Genomic DNA, 24,249 nt, shown 5'->3' on the forward strand with positions numbered 1-24,249 from the left:
TATGAGTTATAGGCAAAGATCAGGAGCATTGCACTTTGCTCATTCAGAAAGCTACTGCTGACAATGAGGGGCTTAATGGTCTCCTTCCAGACCGTAACCATCCTGTGATTCAATGGTGAATTGAACAACAGACCTCCATGACACAGACTAAGGCTGGACAGTGTTTCACCCACTCACTGTGTTTACATACACAGACTTAGGCTGTAAGCAATGTTTCACCCAGACTGTGTTTATACACAGACAGAGGCTCTACACGGTGTTTCACCCACTCAGACCATGTTTACGTACACAGACTGAGGCTGTATGCAGTGTTTCACCCACTCAGACTGTGTTTCCATACACATGGACTGTGGTTGTTTGCTCTGTTTCACACAAAGACTCAGTCCACGTGTATATAAACACAGTCTAAAGATATGAAACACTGTATGCAGCAAGAATCTATACATATTTAAACACAGTCCAGATATGTGAAACATTGCAAGCATTCTCAGTTTGTGTGTATACGAACTATGTTTTGGTATACAAATGTACTGACACTACGCAATGTCATAGACAGAGCTATGGATGCAAACAGATGTAAAAGCACAGATATCATCAGGCTGTGTGCCATGTCATATATACCCAGACTACAAATATGTAAGTATTGCTGAGGATGTATGACTTGTTTTACATAACCAGACTGCATACACACAGTGAGAGACATTCCGATTGCGTTTATAGAGTCACATGCTGAAAGTATATGCAGTGTTATGGATACAGAGGGTGGGAATCAAGCACTCACACTAAGGTATCATTCCCAGAATTTCGACCACAAACGTGTGTTAATTAGCCTGGCCTTTACAGGTCAGAGATCACTGGGAAGAATGAGGGGAATGACACTTAGAGTTATTGTTCCAGTTAGCAGAAGGCTCACACTGCCCCCCAGGGGAAAATATCTGTGCTGTATGGGAGAATGCTGCTTATGTATTCCTTGCCTTTGAAACACAACTTATAACTGACTCAAAGAGAAAACCTTTACAATTATGTAGCTTTTCCAGGTAGTAGGATTTGTCAAGGACTTTCACAGCCACTGAAGCATGTTTGAAGTATAATCGCTGTTGTAATGGAGGCCAGATGGTATTGTCTCAAGACCCCATGAATAGGCCAGTGCCAGAGATATCCGCTGTGGGACATGTGACACAATGCGCTATTGAAAAGAGTCGTGTATAAATAATTGCACGTTTGCCTCAGGTGATGCACTCCCTCAGACACTGGACTGGCAGATTAGAATCCTGTGCAGCACCAGAATTCATAGTCATAGATTTTGCGACACCAAAGAGCAAATACTGCCAAAAACTGAATGTATAGTATCAGATCAACATTAGGTTTGATATGAAAGGAAAGAAAGGTTTTTTTTGGTGGGATGGGATGGGAATTGCAGGGAGAGAATGAACGACATGTAGGGGAGGGCAACAGTCGAGTGAGGGAGCAAGAGAGACACAGGAGGATAGAATAAGGGAGACAGGGGAAGGGAGCAAAGGAGAGGAAATTCATCAGGACACGCTATGGAATAGGCAGTCAGGCTGGGAGGAACAAACTTACAGCAGCAACAGGAAAAGATATAGTGAATCTAATGTGCTGTCATTACCTGAAGGAGTAGCAAGGTTTTCAGAGTGGTCAAGGCAGCGAGTCAATGTTGTATCACCATGAACAGAGCAGACACTCAAAATCAGAGGCAGGAAAGCAACAGAGGCACTCCTTGCTCCCTATCCCCCAGATACTCCAAACCTGCAGCCCACCACTCACCCCAGTCACTCCGATGCTGCAGCAGCACCCCACCCCCAGACACGCCTAACCTGAGGCTAACCCCAGAGCGTTCCTAACCTTTGTCCTCCTAATTACCCCTCTCCGGAAATCTGAGTCAAAAGGCATGGTGCTGGAAAAGCACAGCTGGTCAGGCAGCATCCAAGAAGCAGCAGAGTCGACACTTTGAGCATAAGCTCTTCATCAGGAATGCTTGAAATATCGATTCTCCTGCCCCACGGATGCTGCCTGACCTGCCATGCTTTTCTAGCACTACCCTTTTTGACTCTGATCTCCAGCATCCGCAGTCCTCACTCACTCTAAACCTCTGTCTACCCTAGGTGTTCCAAACCTCTGAGGCCCATTCTTCCCTGGGTAGTCCTCGCCATGAATTCTAATATGCCATGCTACAAATATTCAATGGCATTACGATCACTAGGTTCCCCACTAACAACATCCTGGGGTTACAATTGACCAGAAACTGAATTAGACTCACCACATTAATACAGTGGCTCCAAGAGCAGGTCAGAGACTAGGAATACTGCAAACCATTCTCTTCCCATCATCAATAATGTACCATTCAAGACTGTGATGAAATATTCCCCACTTGTTTGGATGGGTGCACTCCCAACAACATGCAAGAAGCTTGACACCTTCCAGGACAACACAGCCTGCTTGATGGCACATGAAAAAAAAATCCCTTTCTACAATACTCAGTAGCATTGAAGACAGCTGGAGAGGTATTGCAGAAATTCACCAATGAAATTAGGCAGCACCTTCCAAACCCACAGCCACTTCTATCTCGAAGGACAAGGGCATCAGATACATGGGAACATCGCTCCCAGCAAGTTCCTATTGAAGTCAGTCGCCATCCTGACTTGGAAATATATTACCATTCCTTCACTGGCACTGGGTCCAACTACTGAAATTCCCTCCCTCAGAGACTGTAGGTTTATCTACACCATACAGACTGCAGTAGTTTAAGAAAGCAGCTCACCAGCACCTTCTCAAGGGCAACTGGGAATGGACAATGAATACTAGCCCAGCCAGTGACACCTGAATTCCACCAAAAAGCACATTAACCTAACGACAATCATCAGCCTCCTCATGCACAGGACCTGCTACTGAACCATATCCTTGTTACACTCGAGTCAGTAAAAACTGACACACTCACAGGAAACCTCTTTAATGTACGGGACTCAGAATGACAGCAAGTGGAGGGTCCAATGCCCATTGGACATGCCACTGATGCTGTCCGTACACAGACCCAGACTGCGATACAACATCCTGACAGCATGTACATGGGGTTTACAACAGAATTCAGTGCATCTGCACATTTAGGGCCGACACTGAATTCAGTGCTATACACATGTTGGGTTACACTACGATTCATGGCTATGGACACAAGGGTCTTACACCAGGATTCAGGGCAACAAAAACTGCTTTATCCTGGGGTTCTTGAAAAAAAAACTTACACAAAGGAACCTAAATTTACTAAATCAAAATAACATTGTCTGGGGTAATTATGTACACTGGCCCTTCAGTGCCCACTTGCCTCTGAAGACCTCTATCGTACTGGTTTCTATACTGAACCGTGAGGAGCAACAATCAAATCCCATTCCCCTACTGACTGCTTTCAGCGACCTTTCAATTCCAAGCTCCAGTCGCACCCAATAGCGAGTAGGGATAAGATTCACTCAGAAGGGAAAGGCACATCTTTCCTGAGCAAACGTTCGCGCCATCTCACCTGGGGAAATGTTGCTTTGCCTTTTCAAGCCCTCAGTTGCTGGGGAATTGAGAATTTCTTTCAATATGACAACACCCTCAGCCACCGGGGAGTGCAGCACTGTCCTTTCAATATTATAGCATTCTCAGTCACTTGGGGAATGTGGCACCGTCGATATTAAGGCATCCTCAGTCACTGGGGAGATGTAGCATTTTTCTTTCAACACAATACCACCCTCATAAATAGGGAGCGTAGCACTGTCCTTTCAATATTACTATACCATCCTTTCAATATTATTACACCATCAGTCACAGGGACAGCATTGGGCAACTGTATACCCTAAATCTGATTGTGTACATCCCACTGTCATCCTTCACCCTTTGGCCTCAGATCCTGCTCCCTTACCATGAGGTCATTGTGAAACATCAAAACAATAGAGGAAGTTCCACTCATGGCCCTAAGCCAGAGGAAACCCTCAGTAACTCCATGTCAATCGCACTGAAACCATGCAAATATCGGAGACTGATGGAGCCCTGGTTTCCAACTACAGCCAATGACTGGGCTTTCAGTGTCAAGCCTCTCCTGGTTTGCTCTGCACCCCTCCAAACCCTGCGAAGGAGTGTCTCTGTCGGATGTTTGAGTGCTGATGTCTGGCACAGAGCCAATATCAAATAGTTAATTACCAAATTCTTCCAGGACAAAGACTCCCTTGACTGTATTGCACTTTTTAATGTGATTCAGTTCAATGAAAACCTGAAAACAAACAAAAAGATAAACGGTTATGAGCCGAGATTAAGAACAGCATAAAAGCCAGGAATGATATCTTCTTTCAGAAAACAAAATGAACATCACTGCAGATCTAGCAAAGAGCGTGTAATAAATAAAGAGATAATTCCCACAATCTGCCACAAAGCAAAACTAAAAGAATGAGAAATTCTTGCTAAGAAGCATAGACAGCAGTAGACTGGTACCTTCCACTCCTTGCAGGAGGAGAAAGCATGGAAGAGAAATGGTTTCAATTAATATCAGGCACAGCAAGGAGACACCCAACACACTCACACCACTCTCTCACTCTTCCCCATTGTTGACCAGGCCTGGGGACCAGCAGGTCACACCAAGGGATGGCCCGTTACACACATGCACTGCCTTCCTCCGCATTTATGTACAGCCCCTGCTAAAACTTGAATAACATGGCTGCGCATGGTATGAATATACATACACAACTTTAAACAGGTTTGTGCATACATGTTAGGCACAAAGTTTGCATGGAATAGAGTACAGTTAAGGAACACCAAACATACCACATTATATTCAGCTCTCCTTCATTGTGGAGTGCAGGCGGTGTCTCACCAAACAGGCCATTTAGCCTGTTTAACTGTAGCTTGATGTAACTAAACACAGGAGCAAGAGTAGGCCATTGAGTTGGATCAGTGTTGATCGAGATGTGAACTTAATTTATCCACCCACCAATCAATCTTTTCCTCTCAGCCTTAGACATCCATACCTTGGTTTAAACCTATCAGTCTTGGTTTTAAAATTAACTATGGATTGCACGCAAATTGTCATTAGCAGCAGTTTGTGTTTTGTAAAGTTTACATATGTTTCCCCAATTCGACCCCAAATGAATCTGGTTCAAAGCATTACAGTCCTCTTAGTCCTCAATTCCAAACCAATTAAATCCTTTCCAACTTCCACTTGCCCTCACTCCTTGCAACTTCTCCCCCGGTTTTTCCAAATCCTGCATTCTCAATTTCCTTTAATCTCCCATCCAATTCCTTCGTCGTCCAAACCCATGACCGCTTCCATCCAGAAAGACAAGATCACCTGCAAGTTGCTCTCCAATGTTCATTTAGATTAACTGCATTCAAATCCCAGAATGAGCGCCTTTAGGGCATTGTGGGTCTACCTCCAACAAATGGACAGCAGTGGTTCAAGGTGCCTGCTCACCACCACCTGTGCAAGGGCAACTCGGGACAGCCAACAAATAAATGCTACAGCCACTCTCATACTCATGAATGGACTTTTTAAAAAATCCCACTTCCAATCTCTAACAATACCCATCCAATTGAATTTGCACTCCTTTCTACACACTTTAACCTCCAGTCTGACTAACTGCACTTACCTGCTAACACCAATAAGAGAGGGTATCAAAATGCATTGTTACCAAAGGTTTTCTCAAACTCCAGTTCATTTATCCCACACTCAAGTTGACATTCTATAGCCTTTCATAAACCAGGCAGTTTCCTCACTCCTCAAACCAATGACAGAATTAGTCATTCTAATCCCATTCTCATAATTTTGGGATTCTTCCAATTTTAATTTGCCTTGTCACCCTTCAGGGCTAGTCTGAAGTTGTATCCAAGTACAATGGGAGCCTGGGTATCTACTCATACCCCTGGAGAGAGCAATCCGATCAACGGTCCAGCAGTCAGTCACTCCAAAACACATACAGTGTCTATTGCCTCCATTCTGCAAACACTGCAGTACAGTCATAGATGCACACCATCAGCCACTGAAGACATTTCCAGAACCACAGGGAATCGCCAGAGCAAGCCACAGGTGTACTATGCAATACACACCACACTGCCCAGATATGACACCCCCACCCCGATTACCCAACACACACCATACTGCCCAGATACAGACACATCCCCATTCCTACTACCCAACACACAGCACCACACTGCCCAGATAGACACCCTCATCCCTGCCACCCAAAACACACCATACTGCCCAGATACAGACACATCCCCATTCCTTACTACCCAACACACAGCACCACATTGTCCAGATACAGACACATCCCCATCCTTACTACCCAATACACCGCACCACACTGCCCAAATAGACACCCCCATCCTCACTACCCAACACACAGCACCACATTGCCCAGATACAGACACATCCCCATCCCTACTACCCAATACACAGCACCACACTGCCCAAATAGACACCCCATTCCTCACTACCCAACACACAGCACCACATTGCCCAGATACAGACACATCCCCATCCCTACTACCCAATACACAGCACCACACTGCCCAGTTACAGACACCCCCATCCTCACTACCCAACACACAGCACCACATTGCCCAGATACAGACACATCCCCATCCCTACTACCCAATACACCGCACCACACTGCCCAAATAGACACCCCCATCCTCACTACCCAACACACAGCACCACATTGCCCAGATACAGACACATCCCCATCCCTACTACCCAATACACCGCACCACACTGCCCAAATAGACACCGCCATCCCTATTACCCAATACACAACACCACACTGCCCAAATAGACACCCCATTCCTCACTACCCAACAAACAGCACCACACTGCCCAGATACACAAACACCCCCATCCCTAATACCCAATACACCGCACCACACTGCCCAGATAAAGACACCCCCATCCCTATTACCCAATACACAGCACCACACTGCCCAAATAGACACCCCCATCCTCACTACCCAACACACAGCACCACATTGCCCAGATACAGACACATCCCCATTCCTCACTACCCAACACACAGCACCACATTGCCCAGATACAGACACATCCCCATCCCTACTACCCAATACACCGCACCACACTGCCCAAATAGACACCGCCATCCCTATTACCCAATACACAGCACCACACTGCCCAGATACAGACACCCCCATCCTCACTACCCAACACACAGCACCACATTGCCCAGATACAGACACATCCCCATCCCTACTACCCAATACACAGCACCACACTGCCCAAATAGACACCGCCATCCCTATTACCCAATACACAGCACCACACTGCCCAGATACAGACACCCCCATCCTCACTACCCAACACACAGCACCACATTGCCCAGATACAGACACATCCCCATACCTACTACCCAATACACCGCACCACACTGCCCAAATAGACACCCCCATCCCTATTACCCAATACACAGCACCACACTGCCCAGTTACAGACACCCCCATCCTCACTACCCAACACACAGCACCACACTGCCCAGATACAGACACATCCCCATCCCTAATACCCAATACACAGCACCACACTGCCCAGATACAGACACATCCCCATCCCTAATACCCAACACACAGCACCACATTGCCCAGATACAGACACATCCCCATCCCTACTACCCAATACACCGCACCACACTGCCCAAATAGACACCGCCATCCCTATTACCCAATACACAGCACCACACTGCCCAGATACAGACACCCCCATCCTCACTACCCAACACACAGCACCACATTGCCCAGATACAGACACATCCCCATACCTACTACCCAATACACCGCACCACACTGCCCAAATAGACACCCCCATCCCTATTACCCAATACACAGCACCACACTGCCCAGTTACAGACACCCCCATCCTCACTACCCAACACACAGCACCACACTGCCCAGATACAGACACATCCCCATCCCTAATACCCAACACACAGCACCACACTGCCCAGATACAGACACATCCCCATCCCTAATACCCAATACACAGCACCACACTGCCCAGATACAGACACCCCCATCCCTATTACCCAATACACAGCACCACACTGCCCAGATACAGACACACCCCCATCCTTACTACCCAATACACAGCACCACACTGCCAAGGTACAGAGCCCCCCCCCCATCCATACTACCCAATACACAGCATCACACTGCCCAGATAAAGACACCCCCAGCCCTACTATCCAATACACAGCACCACACTGCCCAGATACAGACACATCCCCATCCTTACTACCCAATACACAGCACCACACTGCCCAGATAAAGACACCCCCATCCCTACTACCCAATACACAGCACCACACTGCCCAGATAAAGACACCCCCATCCCTACTACCCAATACACAGCACCACACTGCCCAGATACAGACACATCCCCATCCCTACTACCCAATACACCGCACCACACTGCCCAAATAGACACCCCCACCCCTATTACCCAATACACAGCACCACACTGCCCAGATACAGACACCCGCATCCTCACTACCCAACACACAGCACCACACTGCCCAGATACAGACACATCCCCATCCCTACTACCCAATACACAGCACCACACTGCCCAGATACAGACACCCCCATCCCTATTACCCAATACACAGCACCACACTGCCAAGATACAGAGCCCCCCCATCCATACTACCCAATACACAGCATCACACTGCCCAGATAAAGACACCCCCAGCCCTACTACCCAATGCACAGCACCACACCGCCCAGATACAGACACATCCCTATCCATACTACCCAATGCACAGCACCACACTGCACAGCTACAGACATCCCCATCCCTACTATCCAATATACAGCACCACAGTGCCTAGATACAGACCCTCCCATCCTTACTACCCAATACACAGCACCACACTGCCCAGATACAGACACATCCCCATCCTTACTACCCAATACACAGCACCACACTGTTCAGACACAGACACATCCGCATCCATACTACCCAATGCACACACCACACTGCCCAGATACAGACCACTCCCCCAACCATACTACCCAATGCACAGCACCACACCGCCCAGATACAGACATATCCCCATCCTCACTACCCAACACACAGCACCACACTGCCCAGATACAGACACATCCCCATCGTTACTACCCAATACATAGCACCACACTGCACAGATACAGACACCCCCATCTCTACTCCCCAATACACAGGACCACACTGCCAAGATAGACATCCCCATCCCTACTACCCAATACACAGCATCACACTGCCCAGATACAGACACATCCCCATCCCTACTACCCAATCCACAGCACCACACTGCCCAGATGCAGACCTCCACATCCATACTGCCCAATACACAGCATCACACTGCCCAGATACAGAAACCCCCATCCCTACTACCCAATACACAGCACCACACTGCCCAGATGCAGACACATCCCCATCCCTACTACCCAATCCACAGCACCACACTGCCCAGATGCAGACCTCCACATCCATACTGCCCAATACACAGCATCACACTGCCCAGATACAGACACCCCCATCCCTACTACCCAATACACAGCACCACACTGCCCAGATGCAGACACATCCCCATCCCTACTACCCAATCCACAGCACCACACTGCCCAGATGCAGACCTCCACATCCATACTGCCCAATACACAGCATCACACTGCCCAGATACAGAAACCCCCATCCCTACTACCCAATACACAGCACCACACTGCCCAGATGCAGACACATCCCAATCCATACTACCCAATGCACAGCACCACACTGCCAAGATACAGACCCCTCCCCCAACCCAACTACCCAATACATAGCACCACACTGCCCAGATACAGACACCCGCCATCCATTCACCACACTGCCAAGATACAGACCCCTCCCCCAACCCTACTACCCAATACACAGCACCACACTGCCCAGATAAAAACACCCCCATCCCTACTACCCTATACACACTGCCCAGATACAGAACGCCCCCATCCCTACTACCTAATACATAGCATCACACTGCCCAGATGCAGACCCCATTCCCTACTACCTAATACACAGCACCACACTGCCCAGATACAGACACCCCCATCCCTACTACCCAATACACAGCACCACACTGCCAAGATACAGACACTTCCCATCCTTACTACCCAAAACACAGCACCACACTGTTCAGACAGACACATCTGCATCCATACTACCCAATGCACACACCACACTGCCCAGATACCGACCTCTGCCCCAACCCTACTACCCAATACACAGCACCACACTGCCCAGATACGGACACATCCCCATCCTTACTACCCAATACACAGCACCACACTGCCCAGATACAGACACCCCCATCCTCACTACCCAACACACAGCACCACACTGCCCAGATACAGACATATCCCCATCCTCACTACCCAACACACAGCACCACACTGCCCAGATACAGACACATCCCCATCGTTACTAGCCAATACACAGCACCACACTGCCCAGATACAGACACCCCCATCTCTACTCCCCAATACACAGCACCATACTGCCCAGATACAGGCACCCCCATCCCTACCACCCAATACACACCACACTGCCCAGATACAGACACCTCCCATCGATACTACCCAATACACAGCACACTGCCCAGATACACAAACACCCCCATCCCTACTACCCAATACACAGCACCACACTGCCCAGATACAGACACACCCATCCCTATTACCCAATACACAGCACCACACTGCCCAGATACAAACAAATCCCCATCCTCACTACCCAATACACAGCACCACACTGCCCAGACACAGACACATCCCCATCCTCACTACCCAACACACAACACCACACTGCCCAGATACAGACACATGCCCATCCTCACTATCCAACACACAGCACCACACTGCCCAGACACAGACACATCCCCATCGTTACTACCCAATACACAGCACCATACTGCCCAGATACAGGCACCCCCATCCCTACCACCCAATACACACCACACTGCCCAGATACAGACACCTCCGACCCAAACTACCCAATACACAGCACCACACTGCCCAGATACAGAACCCCCCCCCATACATACTACCCACTACACAACACCACACTGCCCAGATTCAGTCATCCCTATCCCTACTACCAAATATACAGCACCACACTGCCCAGATACAGACACATCCCAATCCATAATACCCAATACACAGCACCACACTGCCCAGATACAGACACATCCCCATCCTTACTACCCAATACACTGCTCCACATTGCCCAGATACAGACACATCCCCATCTATACTACCCAATACACAGCACCACACTGCCCAGATACAGACATCCCCATCCCTAGTACCCAATACACAGCACCACACTGCCCAGATACAGACATCCCCATCCCTAGTACCCAATACACAGCACCACACTGCCCAGATTCAGACATCCCCATCCCTAGTACCCAATACACAGCACCAAAGTGCCTAGATGCAGACCCTCCCAACCTTACTATCTAATACACAGCATCACACTGCCCAGATAGACACACCCATCCCTACTACCCAATACACAGCACCACACTGCCCAGGTAAAAACACCCCCATCCCTACTACCCTATACACACTGCCCAGATACAGAAACCCCCCCCCATCCCTACTACCTAATACATAGCACCACACTGCCCAGATGCAGACCCCCATCCCTACTACCTAATACACAGCACCACACTGCCCAGATACAGATACATCCTCATCCTTACTACCCAATACACAGCACCACACTGCCCAGATACAGACCTCTTCCCCAACCCTACTACCCAATACACAGCACCACACTGCCCAGATACAGAGACCCCCATCCCTACTACCCAATACACAGCACCATACTGCCCAGATACAGACATCCCCATCCCTACTACCCAATACACAGCACCACACTGCCCAGATACAGACCCCCATTCCCTACTACCCAATACACAGCACCATACTGCCCAGATACAGACACCCCATCCCTACTATCCAATACACAGCACCACACTGCGCAGATACAGGCCCCCCCATTCCTACTATCCAATACACAGCACCACACTGCCCAGATACAGACTCCCCCATCCCTACTACCCAATGCACAGCACCACACTGCCCAGATACAGACACCCGGCATCCATTTTACCCAATACACAGCACCACACTGCCCAGATACAGACACCCCCATTCCCTACTATCCAATACACACCACCACACTGCCCAGATACAGACTCCCCCATCCCTACTACCCAATGCACAGCACCACACTGCCCAGATACAGGCCCCCCCATTCCCTACTATCCAATACACAGCACCACACTGCCCAGATACAGACTCCCCCATCCCTACTACCCAATGCACAGCACCACACTGCCCAGATACAGACACCCGGCATCCATTCTACCCAATACACAGCACCACAATGCCCAGATACAGATACCCCCATTCCCTACTATCCAATACACAGCACCACACTTCACAGGCCCAAACCTCCAATCCTATCACTTGCACCCTCAGCCCTACCTCCCACTCTTTCCATACCTCCCACCCACATCCTAATTCCTATCACACATTCATCACACCAGCACCATCCATTCCAACACCTTTCATACACCTCCCCACAATTTCACTCAGCCCTATCACCTCAACTCCCTTCCCACCACCCTGTACAGTCTCGCACCAGCCAGTCCCTCTCACTGTGCATGCCCCCAAACTCATATCCACTCGCACCACCCACGAACCCATTCATCACCCTCTTCCTAGCCTCATGCTGACTTACCCACAGCACAATCTCCTCCTTGCCACACTAACCTTTATCCACGCCAACCCACCACAGCCCAACACCTGCATGTCAAACCCCAACCCCTACACTGTGTCCTTATCACTGTCATCTGCATTTACTCATTCACACCACCTACACTGACTGGCTCTCATTCCCACCACCTACACTGACTGGCTCTCATTCCCATGGTCATCAGTGCATGGACATGGAATATTAACCTTTGCCCCAGTGCGGTGTAGGGCAGAGCTGAAGCACTGCTTGCCCAGCAAGGCCCAGGCTCAGGACTGACCAGCCCCCATTTACACAGGCTGTTGGTTGAAGTTGCGAGAATATGTGGCACACATATTCACAGAGCACATGGTAGCAAGGAATGACACAGAAGGCTGGGAGAGCGGGACGAGGGGTGGATGGACGACAGTCAGAGTTAAATCAGCAGCAGCACTGTGCCCCCTCTCCCGACTGAATTGGTTAGCGGAATAACCACGGGATCTGTGCACAGCAGGACTTCACAGAAGTTTGATTGAAACCTGGCAGTTGAGGAGGGTGTATAGCAACCAGCCTTTATTACTTCCGTATATTTCAAAAGAGATACTTACCTCTCACCAACGTAAAGACTGGAAAGAAATCGTCAAATCAAGCGACACCTCGGAGCAAGCGAAGGACAGGCCGAGCCCACAGGTAACGTAGCAGGATGGTGAGTGCAGACACACACACAGCACACGAGAACCACAGCACCGCTACTACGTCAAAATCTCGTCTCTCTTTAACCCAGCAACAGAAATAAAAAAGGGAACAACACCGAGCAAATGAAACTGATCACTGACACGGACAGACGCCTCGGGGCCCAAATGAAGCCTCAAGCCGGGTGACCAGCCCCTCCCATGCTTCTCTCCTCCATCAACCCACCTACCTGGCTCTGCACAAACTTCAGATTGATCCCTTCCAGGGTCACTTGCAGGAGCCCACCATCTCCGGTTTTCATGTCCTGAACAGGGAACTCTCCTCCGAGTTCGGGACCTGCAGAGGGTGACACCGTGGAGACAAGAGTGAGAAGGACACCCTCAGCCCGCTTGAAGGATGATATACCACACAATTAACATACGGGGAGATCCTAGCTTTTGAAACCAGAGTGTATCAAGATTTGTAGATGCTGGTGTTGGACTGGGGTGTACAAAGTTAAAAATCACACAACACCAGATTATAGTCCAACAGGTTTAATTAAACCTGTTCCAAATAAACCTGTTGGACTATAACCTGGTGTTGTGTGATTTTTAACTTTGAGTCTGTCAAAATATCGACAGGAAGTGACAGGCATCTGAAGCATAGATACAACAAAAGGCAGCAACCAATCTGTGCACAGTGAGATCCCACTGATGAGAGCATGTCATTGTGTGAATAAACTGCTCCTAAGGGCTTGGTTCAGACACATCTTTGAGGTTTTATGATAGGAGGAAGATTACTCTGCTCTGTTTCCAATGTGGACCCCTTTGCAGTCTTATTATTCAGGAAGTTCTCGATGACTCAAGGACATTGAGAAGAGCCAGCATGGTTTTATGAAAAGGAAATTAACCAACTTACTGGAGTTATTTGAAGGAGTAACATGCTATAGAGAATGGGCAGCCTGTTGGTGGACAGGACTTGGATTTCCAGAAGGCATTTGATAAGATTCCCTCCAATATGTTATTGTGCAAAGTGGGCATTACAATATTAGCTTGGGCAGAAGATTGGCTGGCTAGCAGAAAACAGATCGTGCACACAACAGTCTTTTACAGATTCACAGAATATGGCAAGTGGGGTCCCACTGGGTACTGTGCTGGGCAGTCAACAATTTACAATTACTAAGGTGAGGGAGGTGAAGGTGTGGCAGCTAAATTCATGGAGAACACAAAGATAGAGAGGAAAACATGTAGTGAAGTGGACATAAAGACGCAGACGGATAAAGAGAGGTTGAGCTAGTAGGCAAAACATCTGGCAGATGGAGTGTAATGTGGGGAAAATGATAAGTTGTTCACTTTGTAAACATGTGTCTTTTTATTTTCTGTTTTTCTGACTAGGGACTGAAGTGAGAAATGAATGGTTTTATAAACCAAGTATGGTCGGAGGATTGTCGCATGTTCTGGAAGTAAATGACCTGTCACTCATTGTAAGCAGTGGTTAAACTGTGGTTACAGATGAACTAGAGCTCAGGGGGTTTGTGTACAAATGCAACTTTGGTCTGCGCACTATCTGCTGGTTATCCATGATAAAGGCTTTCTACTTGTTAACAATTATGTAGTTGTTACTTGGGTAGCTGAAAAGCTTGCGGCTCTAAATAAGACAGAAGTTATTGGACTCAGGAGCTCTCTCTGTTCTCTGCATATGAAAAGCCTGTTCAAACCTGAAGAAAACCAATTTTACCTTTTCTTCAGCTGCTGTAAGCTATGACTTTTAATTATTAGGTCGGAGACATTTTAGAACTACTATGCAAATCAGCAGAAGCATCTGAACAAGGAAGACTGAAGCAGTATTGTGAACAATTATCTCAGCAAATCCTGTGGATAGGATCCACTGAACTGCCTTCCCAGTCCTCCCCTCCACCCATACATCCATTTTTCCTTCATGTGCGCATGTATATATATATACATGCACAGACACAGACATTTACAAAGTGCACACATGTAAGGGGAAATTTATAAAGCAATTAGAGTATTAATTACTAGAATTATATGCTCCAGTACGTATCTGTTGACCTGCAGCTCATGTCTATTTATTTGTGGTAAATAGTGATTTTTGTGAAGAAACCTGGTCCCAGTTGTCTCCCAACCTGTCTGAAATTCAGGTAAATTGGGGAAATTTATGCATTTTAATAAAAATCTTCAACTTTTGTGACAACTCAGGAATAGCAGGGTTTGTTTTCCAATGTGCTACCCCAGCAAGGCAGAACAACTTGATTATTATTTTAACGGAGCATGTCTGCAGAGTTCCGAGGTGTAGAGTGATTTAAGTGCATGAGTCACAAAAAATTAGCACACATGTAAAGCATGTCATCAAGAAAGTTAATCGGATGCTAGGCTTTATTACAACAGGAATTGAATACAAAGGAAGGATGTGCTAGTTATACAGGACGCTGGCGAGAGCATATCTTGAATACTGTTCGCAGTTTTAGTCTCCTTGTTTAAGGAAAGATGTGAGTACATTGAAGACAGTTCAGAGGAGATTCACCAGATTAATATGTGGAATCAGAGGTGATCTTAAGAAGAAAGGTTGGACAGGCTGGGCTTGTTTCCACTGAGAAGAGGGAGGGGTGATTTGATTGAACTGTATAAGATCCTGCATGGTCCTGTCCAGGTGGATAAGGAAAGGGTATTTCCTTTTATGGGTGTTTCCCAAATGAGGTTGGGGGTGGGGGGGGGGGGGGGGGGGGGGGGTGTCACTGTTTAACAAGTAACTACTGTCCTTTAGGACGGAGATAGGAAGAGTATTTCCTCAGAGTTGTGCGACTTTGGAACTCTCTGCCTCAGAAGGTAGTGGAAGCGGGGTCGTGAATATTTTTCAGGCAGTTAAGCAGAGAATTGAGAGTTAATGGGAGTAGATGGGAATGGGGACTTTGAAACACAAACAGATTAGCAATAATCTTAATGACTGAAGCAGGTTTGAAGGCTAAATGGCCTACATTTCCTCACAATTTATATGTTCGTATTTACGAAAGACAACATCAGAAAGTGTGGCACTCCCTCAGTACTGACCCTCCAACAGTGCAGCATTCCATTAGCTTTGACTCCTTGACAAAGCAACACTCCCTCTGTACTGACCCTCCGACAGTGCAGCACTCCCTCAGTACCGACCCTACCGACAGAGCAGCACTCCCTCAGTACCGACCCTCTGACAGCGCAGCACTCCCTCAGTACCGACCCTACCGACAGAGCAGCACTCCCTCAGTACCGACCCTCTGACAGCGCAGCACTCCCTCAGTACCGACCGTCCGATGGTGCAGCACTCCCTCAGTACCGACCCTGACAGTGCAGCACTCCCTCAGCACTGACCCTCCGACAGCGCAGCACTCCCACAGTACCGACCCTCCAACAGTGCAGCACTCCCTCAGTACTGACCCTCCGACAGTGCAGCACTCCCTCAGCACTGACCCTCCGACAGTGCAGCACTCCCACAGTACCGACCCTCTGCACAAAAATCTCCCTCACTACAAATCCTGCAAAAGTATGCTGTTCCTTCAGAACTGACCCTCTGAAAGTAGAGTGCTCCCTTAGCACTGACCCACCAATAAAAGTGGGTCAGTGCTAAGGGAGCACTCCACTACACTCAATTAAGTGTTGCAAAATTGTATGCAGAATATGTTGAGGAATATCAGATTGTTTAAATGAAGAGAATGGAACCTGTTATGTAGCTCTCTCAAAGACTGTACAGTTGACAGCACTATTTAAAATTGCTCATTCACAGATTTACTACATTAACTACTTGGCTGAGGATGAAGATGAAATATCAGAGATTAAGACAAAATGGAAATAAATCAAGGGACTAGACCTACAGGATTCCAGACCAGCTACAAATTGATCATGCGGAATATGATCAGATTGAAACGGACAAATCTGTGACTTCCATTGCATCTGTCTAGTCAGGACCATAAAAAGAAATTGATGAGCAAAGTGTCACCGTAATCTTGGACAACCTCTCCATTGAAGAGCTAATGCATTACTTAGGGAAATTGAGGTTGAAGCATTGTGAAATGATGGCCTCTTAAGAGTAACCTCTGCAGTGGGAAAGTGTGAGAATTGTATTAGAGGCTAAAATAGATCAAGTGTCACTTTGATTCAGCAACTTATTTGAAGAATGTTAGCCTATTGCTAACAATCAATAGAAGAACCTCACATAAAAAAAAAATGTTATGGGTTTCAAAACTGAAGTGGAAGGATTGCGAAGTGTGATTGGGCTGCTGGGCCACCACATCAGGCCACATGCCAGTTTTGAAGTTTTAAAGTTGAGTATGACTCTGAATAATTCCAAGGTGGAAAAAACTGGAATTTGAGGGTATGGGCTATGAGGACAAGCTAGTAAAACTCAGGCTGTTTTCTCTGGAGCTGCGGAGGTTGAGGGGAGACTTGATAGAAGTCTATAAAATTATGAGATGCGTAGATAGGGTTGACAGTCAAAATCTTTTTACCCAGAGTTGAAATGACCAATATTTGGGTGCATGCACTTCAGGTGAGAGGGGTAAAGTTCAAAGGAGATGAGAGGGGCAAGTGTTTTATTTTGCAGAAAGTGGTAGGTGTCGGGAACACACTGCTGGGGTGGTGGTGGAGGCAGATAAGATAGGATCGTTTAAGGTTACTTTTAGATAAGCACATGAATTTGCAAGGATCGGTGGGACGTGGACCATGGGCAGGTGGAAGGGATTAGTTTAATTTGGGTCACGCTCAGCACAACATTGAGGGCCGAAGGGCCTGTTCCTGTGCTGCACTGTTCTATGTTCCATCATTCTAACATTGAATACTGCACACGATCCCCGACCATGTGTGAAGGTTCTCTCTCGCAGTGTGTGAAGGTGTGTACGTGTTTCCTGGCATGGACAAAGGCTAATTCACTCAGGAACCGTCTAACGCTGATACACTAATCATGTTGATATCATACCTGGTTTTATGCTCTGTTGTCTTGCAGCTGCACGCTCCATGCTGTCCTTCACACAGTAGTACAACTCTCGACACTACCAGAGAACACATGATAACTGGTGTTAGTGACATCACATGGAACATACAACAGTACAGCGCAGGAACAGGTTGTACGGCTCACCTCGTTTGTCGGCGATAAGACAATTGAGGCTTAACGGGTGTTTGAAGAGATTTCTCTACCACTGCCTATCCGTGCTTCAAGATTCACCTGGCAGATTTGCTGGGCACCGTCATCTTTCCTACTCGAGATCTACAGGACCTGATTGATTTGGTATGGTGGAGGAAAACCACGTGCTCATCTGATAATCAGAAACTCCGATTAGATTAAATTCCCTACAGTGTGGAAAGGGGGCCATTTGGCCCAACCAGTCCACAGTGACCCTCCGAAAAGCAACCCACCCAAACCCATTCCCCTCTGACTAATGCACCTGACACTATGGGCAATTTAGCATGGCCAATTCTGGACTGTGGGAGGAAACCGGAGCACCTGGAGGAAACCCACCTGACACAGGGAGAATGTGTAAACTCCACACAGACAGTCACCCAAGGCTGGAATCGAACCCAGGTCCTTGGTGCTGTGAGGCAGCAGTGCTAACCACTGAGCTATCGTGCCACCCCATAAGATGTATTTACTACATGATTACAACTATCTATAGGTTACAGTGATGGATTGGACATTGTTCCAGAGACTGTGAGGAAAACTCAGATGGTAGGTCTTATTCCTTCCAGACCTTTATCTATTCTTCCCAAACTGTTTGGCATCACCTTAAGACTGCGCTGCTGAAGACACTTGCTAGAATAAGCCCTTTCAGAGCTTGACATGCTTATACAACAAGTCTTTTTTTGATATATGAAGAATATTTTTACATTTGTATACATATTTACATCTACCTGTACCTCAACTACTTCCCAGAGGTCACACTCACCACCCTTACTCTCCCAGGCACCACACCAATCCTACAACCACTCTCCTGGATAACCATCTCAATTACTCTCCCAGAAACCAATCATACTCACTCTACCACACACTGATCAGATTCTAGGGAGTAGATTCACTCTGAAAGAGGGTCTAATTTATTGCATGATAGCCATCAGGTATACTGATGGGATTGTTACTGATAGCAAGGGGAGAACCTGGATGATGGGTACCGAGTTGGATGATCAGCCATGATCATACTGACTGGTGGTACGGGCTCCAAGAGCTGAATGGCCCACTTCTTGTTCCCATTTTCTACATTTCTAAGATGCTCTCCCACCAAACCTACATATCATCATGGTGGTGCACATTACCTCAACATTAACCTTTTCATGTGTTTACACAATAGGGGAGCAGACAGAGGCAGAGTGGAAAAGACCACATGAGAGCAAATCCAGAGTTTATACCTTCTTGGTGTAGAACTTGTTGAGCTGGGTCTCCTGCCCATTACGTCTCCACAAACAAAGGACCTTGGTCTTTGGACAGTATGTCATGTTAATGAGCTTCTCATACCACCAGCGTTCGTAGACAGTGCCAATATTACTGCGCAGCACAATGCAGTCATCACACACCTATCAAACACAAACAGTACATAGTGCTAGAGTCAGGCATCTACAGGACAGACACCAACAATCACAGTTTATAAATAAAAAGTCTTCACATAAACACACAGATACTAAACCAGTTAGATCATAGAGCCCTACAGCACAAAGGCAGGCCCTTTGGCCCAAACTGGTCCACACCGACAAAAATGTCCATCCACCCTAATCCCATTTCCCTGCACTGGGTCCATATCCTTCTAAACTTTTCCTATTCATATATTTGTCCAAATGCCTTTTAAATATTGTTAATGTACCCACCTCAACCACTTCCACTGGCAGCACATTCCATATGCGTACCATCCTCTGTGTAAATAAAAAAGGCTGCCCCTCAGGTTGCTTTTCATTCTTTCCCTTCTAACCTTACACTGATGACCTCCAGTCCTCGATTCCCCAACCCTGGGAAAAAGACTGAGTGCATTCACCCTATCCATGCCTCTCATGATCTTATACACTTCTATAAGATTTCGCCCTCAGTCTCCTACACTCGAAAGAAAAAAGTCCTAGCTTGTCCAACCTCTCCCTATAACTCAGACCCTGGAGTCCTGGCAACATCCTTGTAAATTTCATCTGCACTTTTTTTCCAGTTTAAAAACATTCTTCCTATAGGAAGGTGATCAAAACTGAACACAATATTCCAAGTGCAGCCTCACCAATGGCCTGTACAACTGCAACATAACTTCCCAACTTCTATAGTCAATACTGATGAAGGCCAGTGTGCCAAAAGTATTCTTCACTGTCTTGTCTACCTGTGGCTCCACTTTCAGAGAACCGTGCACCTGAACTCCAAGGTCCCTCTGTCCCACTACACTCCTTAAGGCCTTACCATTCACCATGACACTCCTATTTTGATTTGATTTTCCAAAAGTAAAGACCTCACACTTATCTACATTAAACTCTATTTGCCATTGCTCAGCCCAGCTGATCAAGGTCCTGCGGCAATTTCTGATAACCTTCCTCACTGCCCACAATACTGCTTATTTTAGTGTCATCAGCAAACTTAATAGTCATGCGGTGTACATTCTCATCCAAATCATTGATATAGAACTCAAGCAGTAATGGGCCCAGCATCGACCCGAGACACTCCACGAGCCACAGGCCTCCAGTCCGACAAACTTCTTCCCACTATTACCCTCTGCTTCCTACCATCAAGCCAACTGTGTATCCAATTTGCCAGCTTCCGCTGGAGTCCATGAATCTAACCTTCCAGAGCCATCTACCATGTGGACCTTTACCAAAGGCCTTACTGAAATCCGTATAGACTACGTCTACCGCCCTGCCCTCATCAACTTTCCTGGTCACTTCCTCAAAGAACTCTAACAAATATGTGAGGCATGATCTCCCACTCAGAAAGCCATGCTGACTACTCCTAACATTGTCTTTCCAAATGAATGTATACCTTATTTCTCAGAACCTTCTCAAGTAACTTCCCACCACAGACATTAGACTTACTGGTCTATAGTTCCCAGGTTTTTCTTTGCAGCCCTTCCTGAATAAGGACACAACATTCATTACCCTCCAATCTTCCGGGACCTCACCCCTGGTGAACGATGATACAAAAATATCAGCCAACGCTCCCACAATTTCCTCTTGAGCCTCCATCAGTGTTCTTGGATATATCTGGTCAGGACCAGGAGTTTTATCCACCATCATACATTCAACACCTCCTCTATGGTGATATGGATAGTCCCCAAGATGTCACCACTAACTTCCCCAAGTCTTCATGTCTTTCTCCACAGTAAATATAGAGAAATATTCATTGAGAACCTTGCCCATTCCTGCAGTTCTACACATCTATGTCCACTTTGACCCTTGAGGGGTGCTATATTCTCTCTAGTTATTCCTTTTCATTTAATATACTTAAAGACCTTTGGATTCACCCTAATGGTAAGGTCTTAGGGAGTGTTGCTGAACAAAGAGACCTTGGAGTGATAGGTTCATAGTTCCTTGAAAGTGGAGTTGCAGGTAGATAGGATAGTGAAGGCGGCGTTTGGTATGCTTTCCTTTATTGGTCAGAGTATTGAGTACAGGAGTTGGGAGGTCATGTTGCAGCTGTACAGGACATTGGTTAAGCCACTGTTGGAATGTTGCGTGCAATTCTGGTCTCCTTCCTATTGGAAGGATGTTGTGAAACTTGAAAGGGTTCAGTAAACATTTATAAGGATGTTGCCAGAGTTGGAGGATTTGAGCTATAGGGAGAAGTTGAACAGGCTGGGGCTGTTTTCCCTGGAGCGTCGGAGGCTGAAGGGTGACTTTATAGAGGTTTATAAAATCATGAGGGGCATGGATAGGATAAGTAGACAGTCTTTCTGTGGGGTGGGGGAGTCCAGAACTAGACGGCATGGGTTTAGGGAGAGAGGGGAAAGATATAAAAGGGACCTAAGGAGGAATGTTTTCACACAGATGGTAGTACGTGTATGGAATGAGCTGCCAGAGGAACTGGTGGAAGCTTGTACAAATGCAACATTTAAAAGGCATGTTCAAGACTTGGAGACAGTTCAGAGGAGATTTACAAGAATTACACCAGAAAGGAGGGATTTTAGATACAAGGAAAGATTGGGCCTATTCTCCATGGAGCAGAGAAGATTAAGAGGCCATCTTTATTGAAGTATTCAAATTTATTGAACAATTATGACAGGGTAAAGAAGGCTATTCTATTTTCACTAGTTGGTATGTCAGTAACTAAGAGTCACAATTTGAAGATTGTCAGCAAAAGAGCTAAGAGTGAGATGAACAGGAACTTCTTTATTCAGAGTTGTTAGAATTTCGAATGTGCTGCTCAGGAGAGTGGAGGAGATGAATTCCACAGGAGTTTTCAAAAGACCTACATATATGTTTGAAAATGGTGAATTTAGAGGATGAGGGAGATGGGCCTGGGGATGGGACTATCTTGCTAGCTCCTTTGGGAGCTCGTACAGACACAATGGGTTCAATAACCACCTTCTGTACTATAAAATTCTTTGATGTGAATCAAGATGGCCAATAGAATACTGGCCTTAATATCTAGAGGACTAAAGTACAAGAAAGCAGAAGTTATGATGCAGCTACACCCTGGTTAGACCCCACTTGCGAGTATTGACAGTTGATCTGGTCACCCTTGGAGGAAGTGCAGCATTTACATGATGATGCCTGGAATTCAAACGCTAAGTTACGAGGAGAGATTATACAAATTAGGCCAGTTTCTCTTGAATTTAGAAGGTTAAGGGTAATCCGATCAAAGTCTCCAAGATAATAACAGGAAAAGGCAGCGTAGATAAAAAGACAGTGGATAGAGATAAACTGTTTCCGCTGGTTGGAGATTATAGAATTAGAGGATAAAGTCTGAGAATTAGAGCCAGATTACTCAGGGGAGATGCTAGAAAGCATTTTTACACACAATGGGTAGCTGGTGTTTGGAATTCTCTTCCATAAACAGCTGGATCAGCTGTTAGTTTTAAATCAAAAATAGGTAATCTTCTGTTCAGCAAAGACATGGAGTTAGGCCACAGATCAGGCATGATCTCACTGCATGGTAGAACAGACTGAAGGGCCAACTGAGTTAGTATGACTGCACCATACACCAAAGGTGGAGGGGATGGAACGTGTGTGGTGTGTGCATGTATTGGAGCTTGGAGAGGAGACAGGGACACGAGAGAAATCAATACCACAACGCCAGTGAGGAGCAGATCAAGAGAAATGTGAACTATTACTCAGATACTGAAGGACATTGAATGGCAGATGGATTTGTAGGTGTTGTATTCAGCTTCGCAAAGAGAGCGCAACATGGCTAAATGTCACATGGCATGTGCATGCCTTGGGCTTGGCTCAGAGAGCATTAGTGGTGAGCCATTTACTTTTCATTGCACAGTCTCCATCATGCAGCACTCAGGGTTGTCTTGTGCTTTACAATTTTGGTGTAATTCAGGCGCCTAGTACCTCCATGAAGAAGATTTCTCCATTGGTGTCTGTTCCTGCATGCACCACGAAGGTCTGCTTCTTGATGTGACGGCTGCCACACGGTCGAATGTGGAGATCGCGGCTCTCCTGAGAAATAAATGCAAAGCCATGAGGGCAATGGCCATCACCCACAGGCCAGAGATGACACATCACTGACGAACCCATCTCTAAACCTGCAGCAGGATCTCCTGAGCACAGACTGTATCCTCTCACTTGTCCTGATGTCCCTTACCTGGCTGCAGCCCTCCCAATGTGTCTGACCAC

The 24,249-nt window shown here is 46.8% G+C and overlaps 1 protein-coding gene across 1 annotated transcript in view; it reads right to left on the minus strand.

The window, feature by feature from the left end:
- Positions 1-24,249, minus strand: part of madd (MAP-kinase activating death domain) — a 170,631-nt gene that overhangs the window by 12,123 nt on the left and 134,259 nt on the right. Inside the window, exons 31-35 of the mRNA XM_087996208.1 lie at positions 23,965-24,072; positions 19,858-20,022; positions 18,437-18,509; positions 13,725-13,831; positions 4,192-4,261 (exon numbers count right to left, since the gene is read on the minus strand). Coding sequence (XP_087852334.1) covers positions 4,192-4,261; positions 13,725-13,831; positions 18,437-18,509; positions 19,858-20,022; positions 23,965-24,072 — 523 coding nt within the window. The remainder of the gene's footprint in view (positions 1-4,191; positions 4,262-13,724; positions 13,832-18,436; positions 18,510-19,857; positions 20,023-23,964; positions 24,073-24,249) is intronic.

Source organism: Chiloscyllium plagiosum, unplaced genomic scaffold (assembly GCF_037043375.1).
Source record: "Chiloscyllium plagiosum isolate Xiang-an unplaced genomic scaffold, Cpla_swu_hap1 HiC_scaffold_18, whole genome shotgun sequence".
In the NCBI taxonomy this organism is placed as follows: domain Eukaryota; kingdom Metazoa; phylum Chordata; class Chondrichthyes; order Orectolobiformes; family Hemiscylliidae; genus Chiloscyllium; species Chiloscyllium plagiosum.